This window comes from Lampetra fluviatilis, chromosome 25 (assembly GCF_964198595.1).
Source record: "Lampetra fluviatilis chromosome 25, kcLamFluv1.1, whole genome shotgun sequence".
Classification (NCBI taxonomy): domain Eukaryota; kingdom Metazoa; phylum Chordata; class Hyperoartia; order Petromyzontiformes; family Petromyzontidae; genus Lampetra; species Lampetra fluviatilis.
Genome location: NC_136299.1, coordinates 7,203,322 through 7,223,733, shown reverse-complemented (window position 1 = coordinate 7,223,733; position 20,412 = coordinate 7,203,322). Strand labels below are relative to the sequence as shown.

Here is a 20,412-nt window from a genome sequence, read left to right as displayed (position 1 = left end):
TATTTTTAATTGGTGTATGTTCATTTTGGCTGTGTAAGTATTTGTTTGCTACTTACTATCCGCCAATCAAAATGTACTTGGATAATAATGAAAAACTATCGTCATGGGACCTTTCTTGACAGTATCAAAATATAAGAATTGGTTTTACCCGTTCTGGCAATAAAACAGGTGTTAAGATGTTAAAGCACCAAAAAAAAACTTTTTCAAGGACTAACACTGTTTGAGACTTGGGTCTAAAGAAAGCTGTCTGGTATGGACCAATACGTTTCAAAGACAATGCATATTTTATACTCTGGTTTTTTCGGTAAAGTCACGTAGGTAAAGCAATTAATAAAATAAAATAAATGAAAACAACTAAATTAAAATAACTGTAGCTACAGTTATTTTGCTGTGCCTTTTTACACCTGATGAGGGAGGCTTGTGTTGCCTCCGAAACGTCATTTAATTTAGTTGTTTTCATTTATTTTATTTTATTGTTTTACCTACGTGACTTTACCGAAAAAAACAAAGAGTATGATTCCTTGCAGTCACGAAAGCTTCAAATCTAGAATTAATTCATATTTTACCAGAGCATGTTTGTGTTTGCATGTTTACAAAGTATGTGTGGTTTTATGCAGACATCATTCCTTGCAAAATGTGTCTATGTTTTAACATCTTAACACCTGTTTTATTGCCAGAAAGGGTAAAACCCAATTATATAAAAAAAAAAACTATCGTGTTGGAAGAGGTGGGTGTACCCACACTTTACCCCACCGTGATAATTACCGCGGTCATAACCAACCCCCCACCCATTAACCAGGGTGGCCGGCTGGTTTCGAACCGCGAAGCTCTGCAACGAGCGGCCAATGCGCGTGGGTGGGGTCAGAGTGGCGAGTTCCCCCACCACGTGATCGATCGACGAATGAAATCGCGACAAACAAACCCCGAGTCAAACGTAAATCGATCGTAAACTATCCTGCGACGGAATCGAATCGATCCGGTTTTGGCGTGTTAACCCAATCCGACTTGGCCCCGCCTCGGCGTACTCGCGATCAGATTAACACTCGCGACTCTCCAACGTGACCGGTTACTATCGATCCTCCGCCAAACGTCGATGCGCGGCATCGATACGATGTAACTAAATCGCCCCCCCCCCACGTTGCAAAAGCCGGCGAAATGTTGTTCGTCTCGATTCCGATTCGCGAGAATCGACGCGTGCCGCGAAACTCTACGGTGGCCGGTGTGGAATCGAGCGTCGCGGGTTATCGGAATCGCGGAATCGCCGCCAGGGAGTCGTAGAGAGTTCGAGGGGGTCTCATTAGCGCGATGGCTTTTCGCGTCCCCCGTGCGGTCCCCTCGCTCCGTGTGACCCCCTCGCCCGATCTCTGCCTCCTCCTCATCCTCCTCGTGGTTCCCTGCGTGCTCTGCGGGGGGCCCGAGCCGGGCAAGTTTCGCGGGGACATCACCAAGGTGAGCGGCAGCGCGTTTGTTACACGTGGAGGGGTTGGTGTGTTGTCTTCCTGTTGTCTTCCTGTCTCACGTGTGTCTCTGTGTGTGTGTGGTGTACTGTGTGTGTCTCTGTGTGTGTCTGTGTGTGTGTCTGTGTGTGGTGTACTGTGTGTGTGTGTGGTGTACTGTGTGGTGTGTGTCTGTGTGTGGTGTGTGGTGTACTGTGTGTGTCTGTGTGTGTGTGGTGTACTGTGTGTGTCTGTGTGTGTGTGTGTGTGGTGTACTGTGTGGTGTGTGTCTCTGTGTGTGTGTGGTGTGTGTCTTTGTGTGTGTATGTGTGTGTGTGTGATGTACTGTGTGTGTGGTGTACTGTGTGTGTCTCTGTGTGTGTCTGTGTGTGTGTGTGTGTGGTGTACTGTGCGTGTGGTGTACTGTGTGTGTGTCTGTGTGTGTGTGGTGTACTGTGTGTGTGTGGTGTACTGTGTGTGTCTCTGTGTGTGTGGTGTACTGTGTGTGTCTGTGTTTACCAGTGTCTGTGTCTCCACGTGTCTCCCTTGTGTCTCCACGTGTGTCTATGTCTGTGTGTACTGTGCGTGTGTCTGTGTTTCCCAGTGTCTGTGTCTCCACGTGTATCCGTGTGTCTCCCTTTCTCCTCGTGTCTTATTATGTCTCACTGTCCCTGTGTGTCATATTGTCTCTGTGTGTCTTTCTGTCTCTGTCTCCGCGTGCGTCCGTTTCTGTGTGTCTCCGTATCCCTCTCGAGTGTGTCTCCACGTGTCCCAGTGTCTCCCTGTGTCTCTATGTACCTCTCCGTATCTCCGTGTTACCTTCTCTCTCCCCATGGCCCCGAATCTCCCACATGTCTCCACGCTCCTGTGTCTCCCCGAGTCTACATTTCCCCCGTCTCCCCTGTGTCTCCCCCATGTCTTCCCGTGTCACCCCCCCCCCCCATGTCTTCCCGTGTCCTTGTGTCTCCCCCATATCTCCCAGTATTCTCGTATCTCCCCGTGTCACCCCGTGTCCCCCCCCCCCATGTCTCTCCGATGTTGTTCCTCCCAAGACCATCATCCTCAAGTAGTCTGTAAAGCTCGGGGAAGGCTGTCCCTGCCTCCCATAAACACACGGCTGTATATCTGTCAACTCTGTCGCGTTTTGTCGTTGTTGTTGTTGTCGTTGTTGTTGTCGTTGTTATTGTCGTTGTTGTTGTTGTCGTTGTTGTCGATCTTTTGTTATTATTCACCATCGGTGCTCTGGGCGCCACGTTTTTATTTTACACTCTTTCTATTAACTCACTCTGTTGTTGTTGTTGTCGTATCCTCAAATCTTATAACTCAATTTTAACCCACTTCCCAATGTGGTATCGACTGCAAACTTGGTATACTGATAACACTATTATATTCTATTTAAAAAATAAAAAGATATTTTTAAACATTCATTTTAATATGTTATGTTTCGGCTTGGCTCTAATTGTCCACGCTCAACTGACGTTGGCTGTAAATCACCACCTTAAGTTATGGAAAACTTTGAGGCCACTTCCTGGAGTTCTGGCATTACGAGTAGGGTACATATCATTAAAGCGTGTTAAAAAAAAATATTTGTAAACGTTGCAATAAAAAATAAGCAACATAAAAAATATTTTTTAAATATTGCTGATTTCTTATTGCACCGTTCCGCATCAGCAGCATCGCAATCGCCCCGTGTCATAGCAAACACACCCCCGAAGTTGACATCGAAACTCGTGTTGCTTTAAAATCGCAATGCCCCGTGTCTCCCCCACGTGTTTTGGGCATCGCTTGAAAACGTTTTAACTCGGAACTCTACCAGCGAGCGGTGTTCGCGTCATTGGAACCACACCGGCAAGTTGATGTTACAGAACTACTGCTTAAGAGGGCATTCGGTTGCCTCTCGTCCACTCTTTAAGTGGTGATGATGATGGTGGTGGTCTCTATCTGTGTGTTTCTGTGCCTGGCCCGCGTCTCCGTGTCGACTATCACCGAGTCTCCCCCGTGTCTCTCCGTGTCCTCGTCTCCTCCCTCCCCATGTCTTGCGCTGTCCGTGTGGGACGTGAATAACCCGAAGTTTGTAATCCCGCTATGAGAGAGCTACCACATGCATCCCTGTCAACCCGTGTACGGTTTCCTCCGTATTCTTGTACGGGGGAAATTGAGTTTGCAGGTTCATACGGCGTACATACCCGTTTCAATACGGGGCACAAAAAAAAAGTGTCTTTGTGTTTCTCTCTTGTGATGGGAATTTGTAGGGCGAACTTTGAAATTTATAAGACACACGGAGTGACCAATACGGTCCTGAATTTGTCTGTAATAAGGTAGGCAGCACTGATAAGGGTATGGATGGTATAGCGACGTTTCGCTTGGAACGCCATCCGGTCGTGAACTTGGAAATCAACCTGGTTAATTTGTGGCTGTTGATGACACTTTACCCCCCCCCCCACCACGCCGCAATGACCAACGTGGTGAAGTACGGTCAAAAAACCCCAACGACACACACACACACACCTCCTTGGAAGGCCCTCATCCAGCAGTGGAGGATTGCCAAAACTGCTCTGCTCCTCTACGGTTATGGAATTATTTGACCATACTTCACTACGCTGGTCTCTGTGGCTTGTTAAAGCCAGGGAGGGAGTGTACGTGCTGATAAATATAAGTACAGTACTGTAGAGTCCTGCCCTCTGCTGCCCATAACATACCACCAGAGCAGCCTATAACATCCCGCTTTATGCACGCTAATGGTCGCCCAGCCGAGGATTATCCGTGCCCAACTCAGCTTAGCTTTCAAGATACAGTATAACCAGATAAGGGGCATTTTAGGTGATTTCAGTCATACGCCCCTAAGAGCAGGGGCTTCGCAAATATTGACTTCTTCTCGGATTGCGTTAAATTTAGTGGGCATGGCGTTTTACTGATGTGTGCAAACACTGCACTGTGCTTGTGTGTGTTGTTCCTGCTTGCAGAATTCCAAGTATTTATTTGCGAGAAAAACCATGTTCAACCAGACAGATGTACACATTCAAGGTGAGTCGGTGGCTGCTGTGAGGCGACATTTAACATTTCAAACCAAGCGTGCTCGGTCCACGAGTCCACAATACTCATTATCATCACCACCGTCTTATTTGAGGACATGTCCGGCTGACTCAGATTACCGAATCCACGGTTTCAGATGCTTGCGATTCAACCGGGATCATGAGTGAAGTTGCGAGTCGATGGGTCCGCGGCTCAGCGAGCCTGCTTCTCAGAGCCTGTCACACGCTTTGGCCGAATACCAGCCTTGAGAATTAAGTATCGTTTTGGCTGAACAAACATTTACTCTCATGTGGCTGAGCGGGAGGGAAGGTTGCTGCCATCTCCCGCGTGGTATCCTCTTGCGTGGGCCGTTCTCTAACGCGAAGAGTCATGCTCCGAACGGATTTTGCGCCTCGTGCAATGACACCAACAGATGACACAATCGGGATGAAATGCGGGGTCCCAAGGCATCTCCCGTTGCCAACCCACACTAATCATCCTGGCGAAGTGGGCGCCATGGTGGCGAGATGTTTACTACCTCATCTGGTATGCAGGAGGTCGTGGGTTCGATCCCAACCCCGACGCCTGTATATTTGGAGTTTGTATGTTCTCCCCGTGGTCACGTGTATTTTTCTCTGCGTCCTCTGGGTTTTCCCCTCCACTGTTAAAAACATGCATATAGAGTGTTTGGCTGCAATAAATTTCAATGAAATAAGCAATTTTATGGAGCTGTCATTTGTGGCCATGTCGCCTCTGAAAAAGAGCTATATAGCTCTTTGGGCCTTACCTGGTAAAATAAAATATTGTTTAATTTAGTTTAGAAGTATGATCGACAAGGCATGGGGAAGCCTTCATCCAGCAGTGCATTTTCAAAGGGCTGTGAATTATTATTATTGAGTATTATAGATTATTATAACACAGACGAACGATCGTTAGACACGAGGAGGTCTAAATCTCAACTGGGCCTTGGTTTCCACGCCCAGCACAACGCCTCCGTCATGTCTCACTAAGGCCGCTGCTATTAGTCACACGCCACCTGCTCCAGTCCACTTGTGCCGCATCCACGTGGCAAATAATCACCATCGGCCGGCCTGCATCAGACACCAGCAGTAGCAGCCAGCGACGCTCCGCAATAGAGAGAGAGCGTGTAGCTGCTCCCGGTGCGTGGAGTGAAACTTGGGACACCGTGCTGAACAACGCGCGGCGCAACCCGAAAACACGCAGGGGAAGCTGCCCATGATTGTTGTGGTTGTTGTGGTGTGGTTGCGTTGCGCAGTTCTGAAGGCCACTTGCCCTGAGATGAGTGGGACCTTCACGGTGCAGTGGATCTTGCGCTCCTCTCACTGCTACAACGAGTTCGCCAACTTAAAGGCAAGCGCGCGACCGCACCGCCAGCCCCGTTTGCATTTCTCTCCAAAAGTTTCATCATCGTTCATCATCATAACTGTTGCCATCGTCGCAGTCAACGTCACAATCATAATAGGCACTGAACCCTGACACTTTCTGGAATTATGTCGCTGGGTCAGCGAGGATCGGTGTGCATGTACCTGTGTGTGTCAGTAGGGAGCATCAGGGTAGTGCACTGCGCTATAAGACTTTAGTTCGATTCCCGGTCATGGTTAAGATAGTGGCAACATTTTTGGACCAGTCCAGGGACTCTCCTAGAGTGAGTCCGCCATAATTGAGTAACTGTTGCAGTGTGTAAACATCGGCACAGGGTAGACAAAGGTTTCCAGGTGTGGTGCTGGCAACACCACTCCTTCCTGTGGCATTCCGGCCTTCTTAGGTGCTCGCTACCAGTTTGTTAAAGGCTATACGGGGGATCGTGATAATATGACTTATATGTGTATACATGTACCTGCGCGTATGTGTATGTCTTCACATGTCATTGTATCTGCCACTCATCTCATTCAGTCAACCCATAGCACCTGGGTCTGTTCCATGACCTGCCAGGCAACGAGCCTTCCACACTTGATGTTCTGAAAGTGCACCTAGCCTGGCACACACGTTGTGACGACATAACCGCCACTTAGTGATGAATGGCAGATGCTGCTGCTGCTGCCCGTGCCATTGTTGCTGTGAGTGATTCTCTCGTTGAGGGCAACAGGTAGTGACGTCAGTTTTCTTGTGCCTCCGTTCACACTCCCCGCACTCGCCCACGCCGTTTGCGTCACACAGGACATCAGCAGTGAGATGTACATGGGCGCCGAGGACAAGGAGGTCGTCCCAGACAGCCAGGCTTCCTACTTGAAGGGCAGCGCCACCATCACCTGCAACAACTTCCACATGCCAGCGGTGCCCGTGAGTTTGACACGAGCGCGCTCGCACGATCGTTTGATTTGCCAACCATCGTCGGCGTGAAGCCTTGCCGATTTTAGACGAAATCCAAGCAACAGACTGCAGTGCCGACAGCAGGGCGTCAGCAACCAAAGTAACAACAAGAAGAGCCATTTGTTGTCGAATTCGGTAAAAACAAACTCAATATTTCATCAGGCTCAATGCACATGAACACGAGACGGCGGTTCTTAATAAATACCTGCCACGAAGGAGTCCTTAGAGAGCCGCGTGCGACTCCGGAGCTGCAGGTTTGCCGACACCTGGTCTAGAGAAACAAAACGATGAAATTGATGATATCACTTTAATGTTACGCTAACCTAGCGTGGTAATGGATAGGACGTTGAAAGTGGAAGGTGGTGGGGGGGGGGAGTTGGAAGGTTAGAACTGAAGATTAATCGTGAACTTTAGTTTGAACCTATCCACCCACTTTCTAAATGGCACGCTCGTTTAATGGCATCCATGCCACTCCAGAGGTCGCCGATGTGATCTCCCGGTGTGGAAATTGAAACAATCATCGTGACCTCCCAGCTGCCAATGATTCGGTAGGATGGTGATACAGGCTAGAGTTAGGGCGTGTGCAGCACACTGTGTAGAATTGTCTTAAGTATTATTTTGCTCGGTTACCCGGGAAAGCCTCACAGAGTCCCAGGACTTTATCGGGAGGTTCCTGCCAAATTCAAAGCGGAGGGAACGCCGTTGCTGCGTGTAATCTCCCAGTTGAGTAAATGCGGTGATGTTTCAGCGTTGTATTCTGAAGAACTAAATGTTGCACCGTTGCTGCCGTTCAGAGAGAGTTGTTGGCGAGTGACTCTGGTCACTCGCCACCGTTGCTGCCGCTCATGTCTGTGCGTGTGATTTTCTTTCTGTCGTGAAGATGAAAACGTTATCCGTGAAGCTGGCAAACAAACCTCAAGTGAGTACGACTGCTTCATTGACAGTGTGTGGGCTACGTTCGTGCAATGGACTGTCAGTGTTGTGATCTCTGTGCTGTGTTGTGATCTCTGTGCTGTGTTGTGAGTTCGTGACTTTACCGAAAGAACCAAAGAGTATGGATCCTTGCAGTCACGAAAACTTCAAATCTAGAATGTGTTCTGTGTTGTGTTGTGATCTCCGTGCTGTGTTGTGATCAGGCGTGGTTCGTCCACTAGGGAGGTTTGGGGCGCCACCCCACCGAGCAGCTGGAGATGAGAAATAATTTTTCTAATAAAAAATACTTTAAAAAAAATAGTTTTGTTGTGTTTCAAAAATTTAAATATAACAATTCTTGCAACGTGAATTGTCTAATGAAGATAACATTATAAGTTGTTCATACTAGAAACCACTGCAACACCACAGTCTGATTTGTGCCTTGGGGAGGTCTCGGGGCGGCTGTGAAGGCGTCCGAGTGAGAGATGTCCCCTTCATTCAAACCAGAAATATTTGTTATATTGCACTTAATCGTGGCTTAAACCCAAAATCAAATGTGTAGGCTGTCAGTGTAGGCCTAGCTTTCCATTCGACAATGTAGTCATTGTAAAGTGATGTTACAGTGACCACAGATAACAGTGAGACGGACAGTGACCACACAATGAAGCAAGTTTCTCGTGAACAGTGAAGTAAATAGCAGGGCCTGTGTACGTGGTATTTATGTCGCCAGGGAATACAGATCAAAGCTTTTTGTGTAGGTGGGTGTACGACGGTAAGTGGCTGTTATTGTACAGTATGCGGTGTCTTGGTTGCCTTGGCGAATTTTTTGAGTCGTGTCAGCTGATCTTGAATGCTGTTGGCAGTGTCAAAGGGTTTGTGCAGCGTGGACTTTAGGGTCATGGGGACAGCATTTGAGTGCTTTGTTGTTTTGTTTCGTATAGTTGATAAATGCCGACCGTTGGTAGGTAAGACAGTTATATCACTTTCACGGGAAGGCCAATAACATGACGAGGTTGTTTTAATTATAACACCACATTTTTAGAGGTCACAACAGCCCCACCTAGTGGAAATGTCACGAGCCGCCACTGGTTGTGATCTCTGCGCTGGTCTTGATATCATCAACAGGAGGAAGAAAAGGAGAAATCGCCCAGCGATCGTCGCAAGAGAGAAGATGCGCAGGTGAGTCTCGGCTCACCTTCTCTTTCCACCGCCCGAGATTTCCCCGCTAATCTAGCACTCGTCAACAATGCACCACTCGGAAACGTTCCCTTTTGGCGTGGCAGTGATAACTTTCCGTCAGCTCGGAGGGACCTGTAACGCCGTGTCCATCCTCTCTCCCAGGCAAAGCCTGCCGTGGAGGCCGCCGCCCCTGACCCAGCCAAGGTCGGCGATACAAAAGACCTGGCCCCGAAGGTACAACCACCACCTCCGTGTGTGCATTTGACGTACGGACATGGTGGCATCCAGACGAAATATTACCGTCATCAGCCGTTGTCTCTTTGATGCTGGATGAAGGCCTCCTGACGGCGTCCTGTTCTTTCTCCGACGCATTCTGTTCCTTTGCTCTGCCTCGTCAGTCCCTCAGTGGACAGCGTCGCCAGCTGGGAGGGACGCGTCACCTCGTTGCATAATATCTCAACCCATGGCACCTGCTGGGTCTGTCCCGTGACCTGCCAGCGGGCGTTCGACACTTCACATGGCCTTAAAGTGCACATAGCTTTGCACAAGCACCGTGGTGACGTCAACGCCACTTAGTAACGTCAACGCCACTTAGTGACGAATGGCGGTTGTTGTTGTTGTCGTTTCTCTCTTCCAGACTGAGCCAGGAGCGGAGGCCGCTGCTCCTGACACAGCCCAGGTCGGCGATAAACGAGACGAGGTCCCAAAGGTAGGAGTGGTGCCCACCCACCCCCTCGTGTGCCGTGCTGGGCTTCATAGGTGCTCACTTACAGCACTTGCCCCAACAGTCTGTTCAGGCTATACGGGGGATCTTTATCTTTGTATACATGTGTGTACTTGTGTGTGTGTGTGCCACGTAGTCAAACGTGGTGGCGAGGACGTGGAAGGAGAGTCCGTTCCTCTTCATCGTCAGCATCAGCCCGGATGACAACAGCGGCGACAAGCAAAGCAAAGACTGGAAATTTGATGGTTTGTTTAACTTTATCTTAGTGAGGGCCACATCATTATACAACAACCACATCACCGTGATCAAGGAATGATGATGGTGCGGAGGAAGGCCTCCCCAAGACGTGGCCATCTCTCACATGTAGCTCCTTCACACGAGCTAGTGTCACCATCTCTCCGTCTCCGCGTTGGACTTTCTCTCGGGCGCGTCACCTCCCTCGGCTGCCACCGCCGCCGTGAGACTCGACCCCCGCCCATCATCGTCCCTTCTAGTCCACGACGCGTCCTGCCTTCCCACCCACTAGTGTGAACAGTCCCGGTTGCGTCTGTATCTCACGTAATGTGAACATTCTGGGTTGCGCCTGCAACTGGCGTGACGCTCTCGAATCCGCGCGCGTACCGTACGCTGGGTTCAGAAAGGCAGACGGAGTTTATGGTGTCTGAGTTAGCTAGCGAGTCTGGTACGGGTCAACTGTAAAACTCTTATCGCACTCTTTGAGATTGTGACTTATGTTTTTAACCAGTTTTTATAGCAGTAGCTTCCCGGGGTTCCACTGATAATAATCAGTTCCCTATGTTACTATTTTGGTTGTAACTTTGCTTTAATTGTATTCTGATTAGTTTTTTTCTGTTATGTCAGTTATATTTTAATATAATTTCAATTTTTTTACTGCTTATGTACCGCACTTTGAGCGTTGGTGGATTGGTGCGTGGGTTGGTGGGTGGGTGGGTTGGGGGGGTTGTTGTGATCTGCAGTGTGGTGGTGATGGGTAGTGGGGGTGGTGCGTTGATTCTTGCCTTTGGTGTGTGTGCAGTGGAGGTGGGCATGAACGGACCACATGGGTACATCTCAGCCACAGAGTACCCACTCAAGATTGTAAGTGATACTGGCCTCCGGTCCACTCACTTTCCAACGATACACTCACCACCGGCACGCTCACTTGCAATACACTCATCACCACCCATACGCTCACACCAAGACGTGATGAATAATTTTTTTTTACTATTAAACTATTTTTTTTTAACCAGGTAAGGCCCACTGAGCTATACAGCTCTTTTTCAGAAGCGACATAACCACAAATCATAGCTCAACAAAGTGGATTATCACATGGAATGTTATAGCAGGCAAATACACTTTCGCACATGTTTGTAAATGTGGAGGGAAAAATCCGGAGGAACCGGAAAAAAATCCACGTGACCAAGGGGAGAACACGCAAACTCCAAATATACAGCAGGCGTCAGGGTTGGCATCGAACCCACGACCTCCTGCATACCAAGTGACGGAGTTAGCATCTCTCCACCACCGTGACACCTCCACCCCGCCACTCACCACCCAACACCACCACCGCCGCTCTCCCTCCCCGCCCGCCCGCCCTTTCACCCGCCCGGTGTAGTTCTACATGGCCATGTGCGTGGTGTACACGCTGTACGCTGCGCTCTGGCTCGTCTGCTCCGCCTGCTACTGGAAGGAGCTGCTGAGGATCCAGCTGTGGGTGGGCGGTGTCATCTTCCTGGGGATGCTCGAGAAGGCCATGTTTGTCGGGGAGTTCCAGAACATCGGCACCTACGGCACCTCGGGTGAGGGGCGGGGGTGATGGGGGGGCAGTAATGTAGCGGTTAGCGTGCCGCACTACGAACCCCAGGACCCGAGTTCGATTCCCGCTCACAAGCCAATGCCGGTGACGATTATTTGAACCGGTCCTGGGCCTCCCCTAGGTCGACTCAAAATCAAATGAGTAGCTGGTCCGGTCTGTAAATATTGTCACTGGGGAGACAAAGGCGGCCGGGTGTGGTGCTAGCCACCCACCCCCTCGTGTAACTTGCCGGCCTTCATCTCTAACAGCACTTGCATCAACAGTCTGTTAAGGCTACATGGGCGGTCTTTGGTGATGGAGGGTGGATGGGCTTACAATCGACTTAGCGATGATTGTCACTGTCTAGGATGATAGTGGTGGCGTCACCGTAATTATTGATCATGGTGGTCATGGTGTTGATCATCATGATGATCATTATCAAAAGCAGAACCATTGGTGACATCACTATCAGTAGGAGCAGCTTTACTATCACCACGACCACCAATCACCAGCAGCATCATTGTCAGTATTATCATCGGCAGCATCATCATCATCACCACCACATCTTCGTCATCAGCAGCAGGAGCAGCAGAGAGAGAACGTCCTCTGCAGAGATGGAGTGATGAGACCAGCATGTGCGCAGGAGCGAGGATGGATAGTTGCGTTACGAGCAGTGACATAATGATGGCCTTGGAATGCCTTAATCCAGAAGTGGATAGAGCAAAGGCTTCGCTCGTGATAAACCAAGGCAGGGGACCTTCACACAATGCCTCCAATGCAATGGAGACTTGGGAGTGTTCCACACTCGAGCGCTCGGCGTTTCCCACTGGGCTGTGAACTATGGCCAGCAGTGGATAGAACATGGCTGATCGTGGTGGTGGTGTGTGCGGCAGTGCGGGGCGCGGTGATGGTGGCCGAGTTGGTGTCGGCGCTGAAGCGCACGCTGGCGCGGATGCTCGTGATCATCGTCAGCCTGGGCTACGGCATCGTCAAGTAGGGAGCGCCGCGCCAAGCCCCACCACCACCACCTCCTCCTCCTGGTCCCCCTCCTCCTGCAACTGTCCCTCTCCTTGTCCTCGTACTCCCTCTCCTGTTCCGTTCAGTCCCATTATTTCCTCTCTCCTTCCTCATTCCCCTGCCTCCCCTCCCTCCCTTAGTTCTGCTTGTTTTTGCATACGTGTGCTTTGTTGTTGATGTTTGTTGTACAGTCCCCCTGGTAATGTTTCTGTGGTACCCGTAGGCCGCGCCTGGGCGCCATGTTGCACCGCGTGGTCGGCGTGGGCATGCTCTACCTCGTCTTCTGTTGCGTGGAGGCGATGCTGCGCGCCAGCGAGGTGCGCGCAACCACGACTGCTTTCATCACCGCCACCGGCGCCACCGCGGGTGCCACCCCACCGTTGCCACCACAATCATCGTAACCGCCATTGTGGTTACATCACCATCGTCACTACGTCCACCACCGCCGCTGCCACCACCACCACCGCCATCGGTTTTTGGCCGCCATTCCCTGACCTCTCCACCCGCCTCAGCCTCCTCAACCCCTCCCTGTTCCTCGCCGCTCCACCTTCCCCCGGTAACCCCCCCCCACCCCCCTTGTCGTGTTCCCACACAGGACCCCAGCAACTCGACAGTGCTGACATCGGCGATAGTGCTGGCGATGATCGATACGTGCATCGTATGGTGGATATCCTTGACGCTCGCTCGTGCTTTTACACAAAAATAACAATCCATTGGGAGATCTTGCAGAGTGTTGCATCGCCCGTGTTCACGAACTAGTCCGTGGAAGTGGATATTATAGAACCGCTGCTGGAATCTCAAGTTTAAGTTACAAGTGACCTCTTAACCGCATGAAGGGGCAGCATTTTTCCGCACACCCTAGAACAATGAGTAATGTTCGTTGGATGACATGGATTTTTTTTTTAATCCTCACTCATAGCTGCAATTTTGGCAAATTGATCGTGAAGCATATTTAAGAATGCGTGTACTTTGTGTGGTAGTGCATAATTTAATCTGCATTGACTCAAGACAAGCAAACTCTGGACCTGCTTGACATACTCTGTCTCATAAGCAGCAAAGTCAGTCTCGCTTCTACCAATGCTGTAGAACTGCCAGACGTAGAAGGCGAGGAGGCTCTCTTTAATCGTTGATGCTGACACGTAGAATTTCGACACGTGTACCACAAGCGTGGAAAGCGACTTTGAACGCCGACGTCGTTCTGCCACATCCGCGTTGGTCCTTAGCGTCGCACATCTTCGTGAGTCTGGCACAGACGATGAGGACGCTGAGGCTCAGGCGCAACCCCGTGAAGCTGTCGCTCTACCGCCACTTCACGAACACGCTCATCTTCTCCGTCATCGGTGAGCCCCTCTTACCTCTTGCGGCCTGCGCCGCTCGTAAATCTAGGCGGGGTAGGGGAAGGAGGAAAGTTTAAAATGCCCGTGTTCGTTTGTGTTTGATTGGCGTCAACGTTAACTGGTCGTCCTTTGTTTCTCAGCGTCGGTTGTGTTCATCGTCTGGTCGACGAGGAAGTTCCGCATGGTCGACTGCCTCTCCGTGAGTCGAGAGGTTTAAACAAAACATCCCCTCACTCGAGCGCGGCGAGCGCGACAATTAGGGTTTTACACTCCAGTTTGAATGTTCTCGATGAGCGCATGGCAAACACTGATACTCAAGCTGCGTGCGTCTGCGCGGTTTGCGCTGTGCAGCTCTCTGATGTGTTTTCTGGTTGTTCCGGGGCGACGTCCGATGTTTCGCTCCACGTGCCCGGGAGCTTCTTCACGAAACCCGAAAGCACGAGGAGCGTCGTGTCGGTTGTGCGACGCGCGGCACAGCCCGAGAATGCGTCGGAAGGGCCGGGCGGCACAACCGCGAAACCCCACGCGGTTCGTACCCCTGTGGTAAACCGCGCTGGGCAGTGGAGGTTACACCGCGTGCCGTAACCGACCGCGTGATTCTGCCGGCTCGATTGGCAGGACTGGCGCGAGCTGTGGGTGGAGACTTCCTTCTGGAGCCTCCTCTTCTCCGTCATCCTCCTCGTCATCATGTTCCTCTGGAGGCCGTCCGCCAACAACCAGAGGTGAAACCCCTCCTCGTCCTCCTCATATTCTACCTTTCTCTTGTGTCCTCCTCCGGGATCCCGTGCCGCGTATGTGCTGCTTGTTCTACGCGAGTGCTGTGTGTGCTACGTGTGGCGGTAGTGTGCACTGTGCTGTGTGCGATGATGCCCCAACAGTTCGTGTAGGCTACCCGTGCGATCTTTGTCTTGTGCACTCGCAGGTACGCATACTCCCCCCTCATCGACGACGACGATGAGGACAGCTTAGATCAGAACGTGATGACGGGAGATGCATACGGTACGTGGAGCAGTGTGCCCGTGACCTTGCGAATGATCATTCATTCAGTCATTCATTCATTGCTCCAGTGGAGAAGCCCACAAAGTGGAAGCCAGTTTTGGTTGACCATTTATGCTCTGGTGTCACAAAGTTGTGTTGTGTAAAGGGTCCTGCGTTGTGTAATTGGCTGCCTCTCTTGTCTGAAATTCCCTGCCCTGACCATAGCAGACCTCTCCCTGTCCACGTCCACATTTAACGGTCACCTCATCTCTGCCTGTGACTGAAAGCCTCTCTTCTGAAGTCTCATCTAGACCTTCATATTCAATCGGCCCCTCTCCCTCCTTGGCCTGTAGCTCCATATTCCCCACCCCCTCACTCCTTCCCCTCTGATTTTTTTTTATACCCTCTTCAGAGGTGTCTGGGTGTCTCAGAGGTCAGAGTTGAGGCTGGCACCGATGATTAAACCAGGTTCTCAAGAGTAGCAAGTTGATGGTCTCAACCCAGTCACCAAGGACTGGACAGAAGAAAAAACTCCCCCACCCCACCCCCCCAATCACATCAAGCATGGTTCTGCACTTAATTTTGGCTAAATTCCACCTCTGAGAATCGGTCCAACTGTCATGCCACGAGCATCACTGTCCGTGGGAGGCCGGGTGCATGAGTGCTGCCCGTTGTTACCGTGTGGATTCCTCATCTCACGACGCCGATTGCACGATCGTGATGAAGCTGTGGGAAGGAAAAAAACAACACATTTGCTCGTGTTTTCCCAGTGGGCCCCTCCCCGATGTGGATGGAGCTCTGCTTCGTGCGGTCGCACTTTCACGCCCTGTAATCCAAATTGCGTTTCTCCCGGCATTCGTTGCACAGGTACGAAAATGAGAGGCACGCGGACGGAGATGAACGGGCAAGCCAGGTCCGGTGCCAGCCAGGTGTGACGAGAAATGAACCCACCACGCAATTTTATCGAAGTGAACCTGTGTGAAAAATAATACATTAAGGGTTGATAATTAATTTGTCCCATGAGTGCAAATCATCATGGGTTATTTCGCTGTGAATTCTTACGATCTCATTAAGCGACGGTCTGTCTCAGAGCAGAGAAAATTATAAAATCGTGTCGGAAAAGGCTCCGTACTTCGTGAATTTAAATAGCAACTGAAAAAATTTATCGAGATGTGGTGGTGGAGGTGCAATTTGCCACTGGTGGTGTTGGCCATGTGGCTGTTTAATTTGTATTTGATTCCGTTGACTTGAAAACAAAAATATATTTTTAAATGTTATTCTTTTACCGTGCAATGTAATATGAGCGACACAACCCTTCCCTCTGTCTGCCGCCCATTCACCCTGTCACTATCCTCTGCTCCGCTGCAGGATGAAGACCTGACTTGGGTGGAGGAGAACATCCCCTCTTCTGTAGCTGACCTGTAAGTTGCGCGGGTTTACATATTTGCAGTTGGATGCACGTCTCTCCCAGGACGCCTGGTCAGCGTGAAAGAGTAGGCCATAAACCCCCCCCCCCCCCCCCACCATCTAGAACCCTAGAGGGGCTCTCAGTCCGATGGAGGCCCTTCCTCTCGGAGTAGGAGTGTCAGCAAGAAATTGCAGGACTGCACCTTTAACTATACTGAACGTATTTTCAACTGCGTATTTTTTTGTCTGTAGGAACACACTGCACCCCATGCATTCACATAGAAGAGCTACAAGCAAATACAACACACACCTCTTGATTGAGAACAAGCCCTGTCTTGATAGGACCCATCCCTGACCGAACGCACACCTCCTGATAAAAACACACGGTGGATCTCACAGTTGATGGAACATAGTAGGCAGTGACGTGGCCCATCAGTAGAGTGCTCGTTGGAGAGGTTCACAGTTATAACCCAGCGGCCGTCCTGGTTAATACCGCGGCGCGTGTTAACCGTAATTATTGGCCTCGGGCCATCTGCTTCACAGTGGACGTTAAAAGATTCTGTGACGTCATTCGCAAGAGTAGGCTCATTGTGTGCCTACAATCGTATTCCAAGTTTGGCAAATTTGAAAGATTTCTCAATTTGAATCTACGTAACAATCATCACCAACTTAGCAGGACCTTCCTGAAAAAGAATCACGAATCAGTGAGGATTTCCTGGGTGACCAAGTGTAATTATGACAAAGACACCCCCTGTTGATTAAACACAGGCGTCCTATGTGAACACATGTCACCTGATTGAATGTATACACCACTACTGTTTTCTTTAATTATTGTAAATAACCGCGAGATATGATTATAGGTAGACGCTGTATAAACTTGACGTAGTAGTCGTCGTGGTTGTGCCATCGTGATCGGATCGTGATTCTGGTCTCGCTGTCTGTCTTTCCCTGCAGAGCGCTCCCTGCGTTACTCGACTCGGACGAGGTAATGCCGTGTTCACCGTCTCTCAGTTATCTTGGCGTTGGTGAAAATGTACTCTTGAAAAATGCCCTTTGTTGTGGAGTCGAGTTGTAATAATGCTTCAGTTACAATTCTTATCATCAGTAGAGCAGAGCCCCTCTTGAGGGTATTTTGGTCTACTTTTCCACACTGGCCAGATATTTTGGAATATGTTGGTAGTACGCACGGTTTTCTTCACCACACGCGAGCTACCGATCAACCAGTTGTGGTTGTATCCATTTATACTGCTGGTTAGACGTGTGCAGTGGTGGATGGAGGGTTTTGAACAGCGTGCAACCGTTGTTTTAAACTACCATGCCGGAAGGTAAAATTTAAACCGAGCTGACAGGATATGCCAACCATTATACCGCCGCAACGTCCCCGCTAGTGTTAACGCTGCGTTAAGTCGGCTATCGTCACTCAAGTACGAGATGAGGCGGTGAAGTAAAAAAAGCAAGCTCACGAATGAATTGTTGCCGAATGAGAAGACGATATTGTGTTGCAGTGCTGTTACAAGGGGGGGGGGAGCTGTGGCGATGGCTCAGAGCGCTTGCCCGCGAGTGTAAAACGTAGACGGAGCGGTGCGTCCCCACCCACCGGTACCCGTCGCCAGTGGTGTTGGGCGACGAGTGACCGTGCGGTGTCCGTGCGGTGTCTGTGCCATACATGGGGGGGGGCGACCTTGAAGGACGTCGTTGTCGTATGGTTTTATCTTGTTCACGCTTACGTTGACCAGCACGAGTGTGTGTGTCCCATGTACCCCATGGTCACCTTCTTAGGCGTTTGCTAACGGTGCTTACCCCAACAGCCTGTGTAGGCTACATTGGGGATCTTTGTCTTTGTCCCCTGTACCTTCAGCCGGATCGAGGGGCAGTCGACCCAGTAAGCAAAACTAGGTGAGGTGCAGGGTCGGGCCTTGATGATAATTCTCTCCTTGCCCATAACTTACGCCGATAACAAGGAGCGATCCTGGCGGCGGCCGAATGGGGGAGGTCGTGGTCGTTTGAATGTCGAGGGCACGTAAGGCAACATTGACGTTAAAAACGACCTCGGCCAATGTGGCCTCAGCTCAACACTTGTTTGCGTGTGTGATTCAACACCAGTGGTACACCTGTTCACACCTCGATAATGCCCCTCCCTCACCCTCCTAACTGCATGGTTTGCATGCTGTAACTCAGCTTAACCTTCCATTTCTGCTTCTGTAGAGGTCCACATTATAATCCAACCGTCCGAGCTGTATGATGTGGTGTGTGTAGCTGTCAGTCCCATGTATATTTCAATGTGAGTTGCTGCTTAAGGACCATTGTCTTCATTGGGTTTGTGTGCTTATTCATTTTCTCGCCCGTCTTGTTATTGCACCATTCCCTGAATTCGCTAACTTGAGTCTAAGAATACTGGGTTAATGGCAATTCATGTACTTTTAGAATTACTGCAGTTGGGGTGCCACTACCCCGAAGCTATACCAGGGTGCCTCAATCTCCAGTCCTTGTGACCCACCATGGTTTCTAAGTTTAGAATTTACCTCCGTTCAAATATATTTAGTAGTTACAAGCGGCACGTGTCTGACGATTGCGTAACATTTTCCACGTGACGTAGACGGCGCCGATTAAATAAGCACATCGACATCACATGGGGACACACACGCAAGATGTGTGTGCACTCATTACACAGTGCTTGCCACAAATAACCACAATACCGTGCTGATCTCGTCAAGGAGCATAAACCCTCACGCGAACTCCATCCTCGCAGAAACTTTTGGCGAACAATTAAAGACGGTTACCATGTCGCGCTCTTGCAGATGCGCTTCTGCGGCTGTCTGGAAATTCTCTTCCTTCTGATATCAAGAAGCCACTGGTGCTATGCACTTTTAAATCATTCAGATTGAAAACTAATTTCTTTAGAACTGTGCTTTGTTTAGTTTGGCCTTCCCTCGCACCTATGACTGTTGGCTATGCACGGTGCGAAAGTTCAACATACATTGATGCCTATTAATTTGAATCGGTGATGTCGATTTCACATGGGACTGTTCAGCAATGATGAGGTATGTGGAGTATGTAAGAACTTCAAATGTATTTGAATGAAGACTGGTGAACATGGTGAGATGGACTGTGGTGGGTCACAAGGACTAGATTGTAAAACCCTGAAATGTCAATTATATTCAGACATCTCAAACTAGAATTCGGAGCATGGTGCAAAATAAAAACTATTTTTGGGCATATAACGATGCAGCGATTAAAATAAATTCCTACGCTCAAGTGTACACACATGGAATCATGCGTGTTAAAATCAATGTTTATCAATACGCATGTATGTCATCAAGTCACAATGGGTGCTAGATTCACCACATTGTATAAACGAATCGATTCTTGATTAAAAGTATAATACTAAATTGTAACAATTGATAGAATCGTGAGGGATGCCAATCGTTACATGCCTAATTATCATTACAGTTAAGCAGCAATAACATTATTTAAATGCTTCATTGTCTTGTTTCCCCAACAGGAAATTATGACAACCAAGTTCGAGATGTCCAAAATAGACTGAAGTTGTGTCGATGAAGACTTGAAGGTTCCCAAGTGAGCAGCTCCTGAAGAGAACGCTATGTAGGTTTTTTCTGTTGTGTCTATAGTTCGACGTGTTTTCGTGTTGTTCGGCACACTGTCCGTCGTTTCACTCCGATTGCCGAATTCACTTCCTGAAGATGCTGCCAGCAAGCAGAGCGAAACGTCGGCACTCAGTGCCGAGCAACACGAGGATCAGCTCGAAAAACACGTAGGAGAGCTATAAGATTGAAGTACGTTGAAGGTGGTGGGAGTCGAGTGTCAGACCTCAGGATGAGGTTTGGTTCCGGCTTACACTGGTTGTTAAGCCACCCACATCGGCTAGAAATGACCTGTGTATCTGATGCTGTCTCAGTAATCGGCCCAGTGTGGCCGGCTATTCTGGGGAAAGAAAATAGTTTTGTTAATCGCTGCTCCTGTAATCAAGTGCAATTACTGTTGGTGGGCTTGTAGGATTTGGGCGGTGTTTGCGCGCAGCTGTGTTTTTGACAGGGAAGTGTCACGATTTCTTGATTTTTATAACCTCGTCACAGGCAGGAGCAGAAAGACAGTTTCCTTCGACCGTTAAAGACGTCACTTGATGCAATTTGAGTCAAACTGGGGAAGGTTGGAATTACAGATTTTATTTTATCATTTAATTATAACTTTGTTTCAAACAATGAGGTGTATATATTGTTAACGTCTTGATCTGTGTTTTTTGACCTTCGGGTCACTCAATAAAGC

General features: G+C 49.5%; 1 protein-coding gene across 7 annotated transcripts; it reads left to right on the top strand.

The window, feature by feature from the left end:
• The first annotated feature begins 1,241 nt into the window (after positions 1–1,241).
• Positions 1,242–20,407, top strand: LOC144941736 (transmembrane protein 87A-like). 7 transcript variants are annotated; one of them, XM_078868140.1, is made up of 23 exons: positions 1,242–1,449; positions 4,400–4,460; positions 5,725–5,819; positions 6,627–6,749; positions 7,660–7,698; positions 8,817–8,870; positions 9,033–9,104; positions 9,508–9,579; positions 9,731–9,839; positions 10,631–10,692; positions 11,210–11,393; positions 12,283–12,382; positions 12,630–12,723; positions 13,002–13,075; positions 13,640–13,746; positions 13,884–13,942; positions 14,362–14,465; positions 14,666–14,742; positions 15,589–15,650; positions 16,090–16,142; positions 17,083–17,113; positions 17,987–18,024; positions 19,631–20,407. In XM_078868140.1, the coding sequence occupies exons 1-23, from the start codon at positions 1,306–1,308 to the stop codon at positions 19,638–19,640; spliced, it is 1,824 nt and encodes a 607-aa protein (XP_078724266.1). In that variant the 5' UTR covers positions 1,242–1,305; the 3' UTR covers positions 19,641–20,407. The 7 variants fall into 7 exon arrangements, 4 of the variants coding, with proteins under 4 accessions (XP_078724266.1, XP_078724267.1, XP_078724265.1 ...); XR_013639260.1 differs by having other exon boundaries at positions 17,083–18,148; XR_013639261.1 differs by having other exon boundaries at positions 17,083–18,024; positions 19,631–19,658.
• The last annotated feature ends 5 nt before the right edge of the window (positions 20,408–20,412 follow it).

Bases quoted from the DNA above. Each gene is read 5' to 3' on its own strand.
- LOC144941736 (XM_078868139.1), top strand. From the start codon at position 1,306: ATGGCTTTTCGCGTCCCCCGTGCGGTCCCCTCGCTCCGTGTGACCCCC. The intron at 6,750-7,659 runs GTGAGTTTGACA...TCTGTCGTGAAG, and splicing joins TCCACATGCCAGCGGTGCCC to ATGAAAACGTTATCCGTGAA. The intron at 13,943-14,361 runs GTGAGTCGAGAG...CTCGATTGGCAG, and splicing joins GCATGGTCGACTGCCTCTCC to GACTGGCGCGAGCTGTGGGT.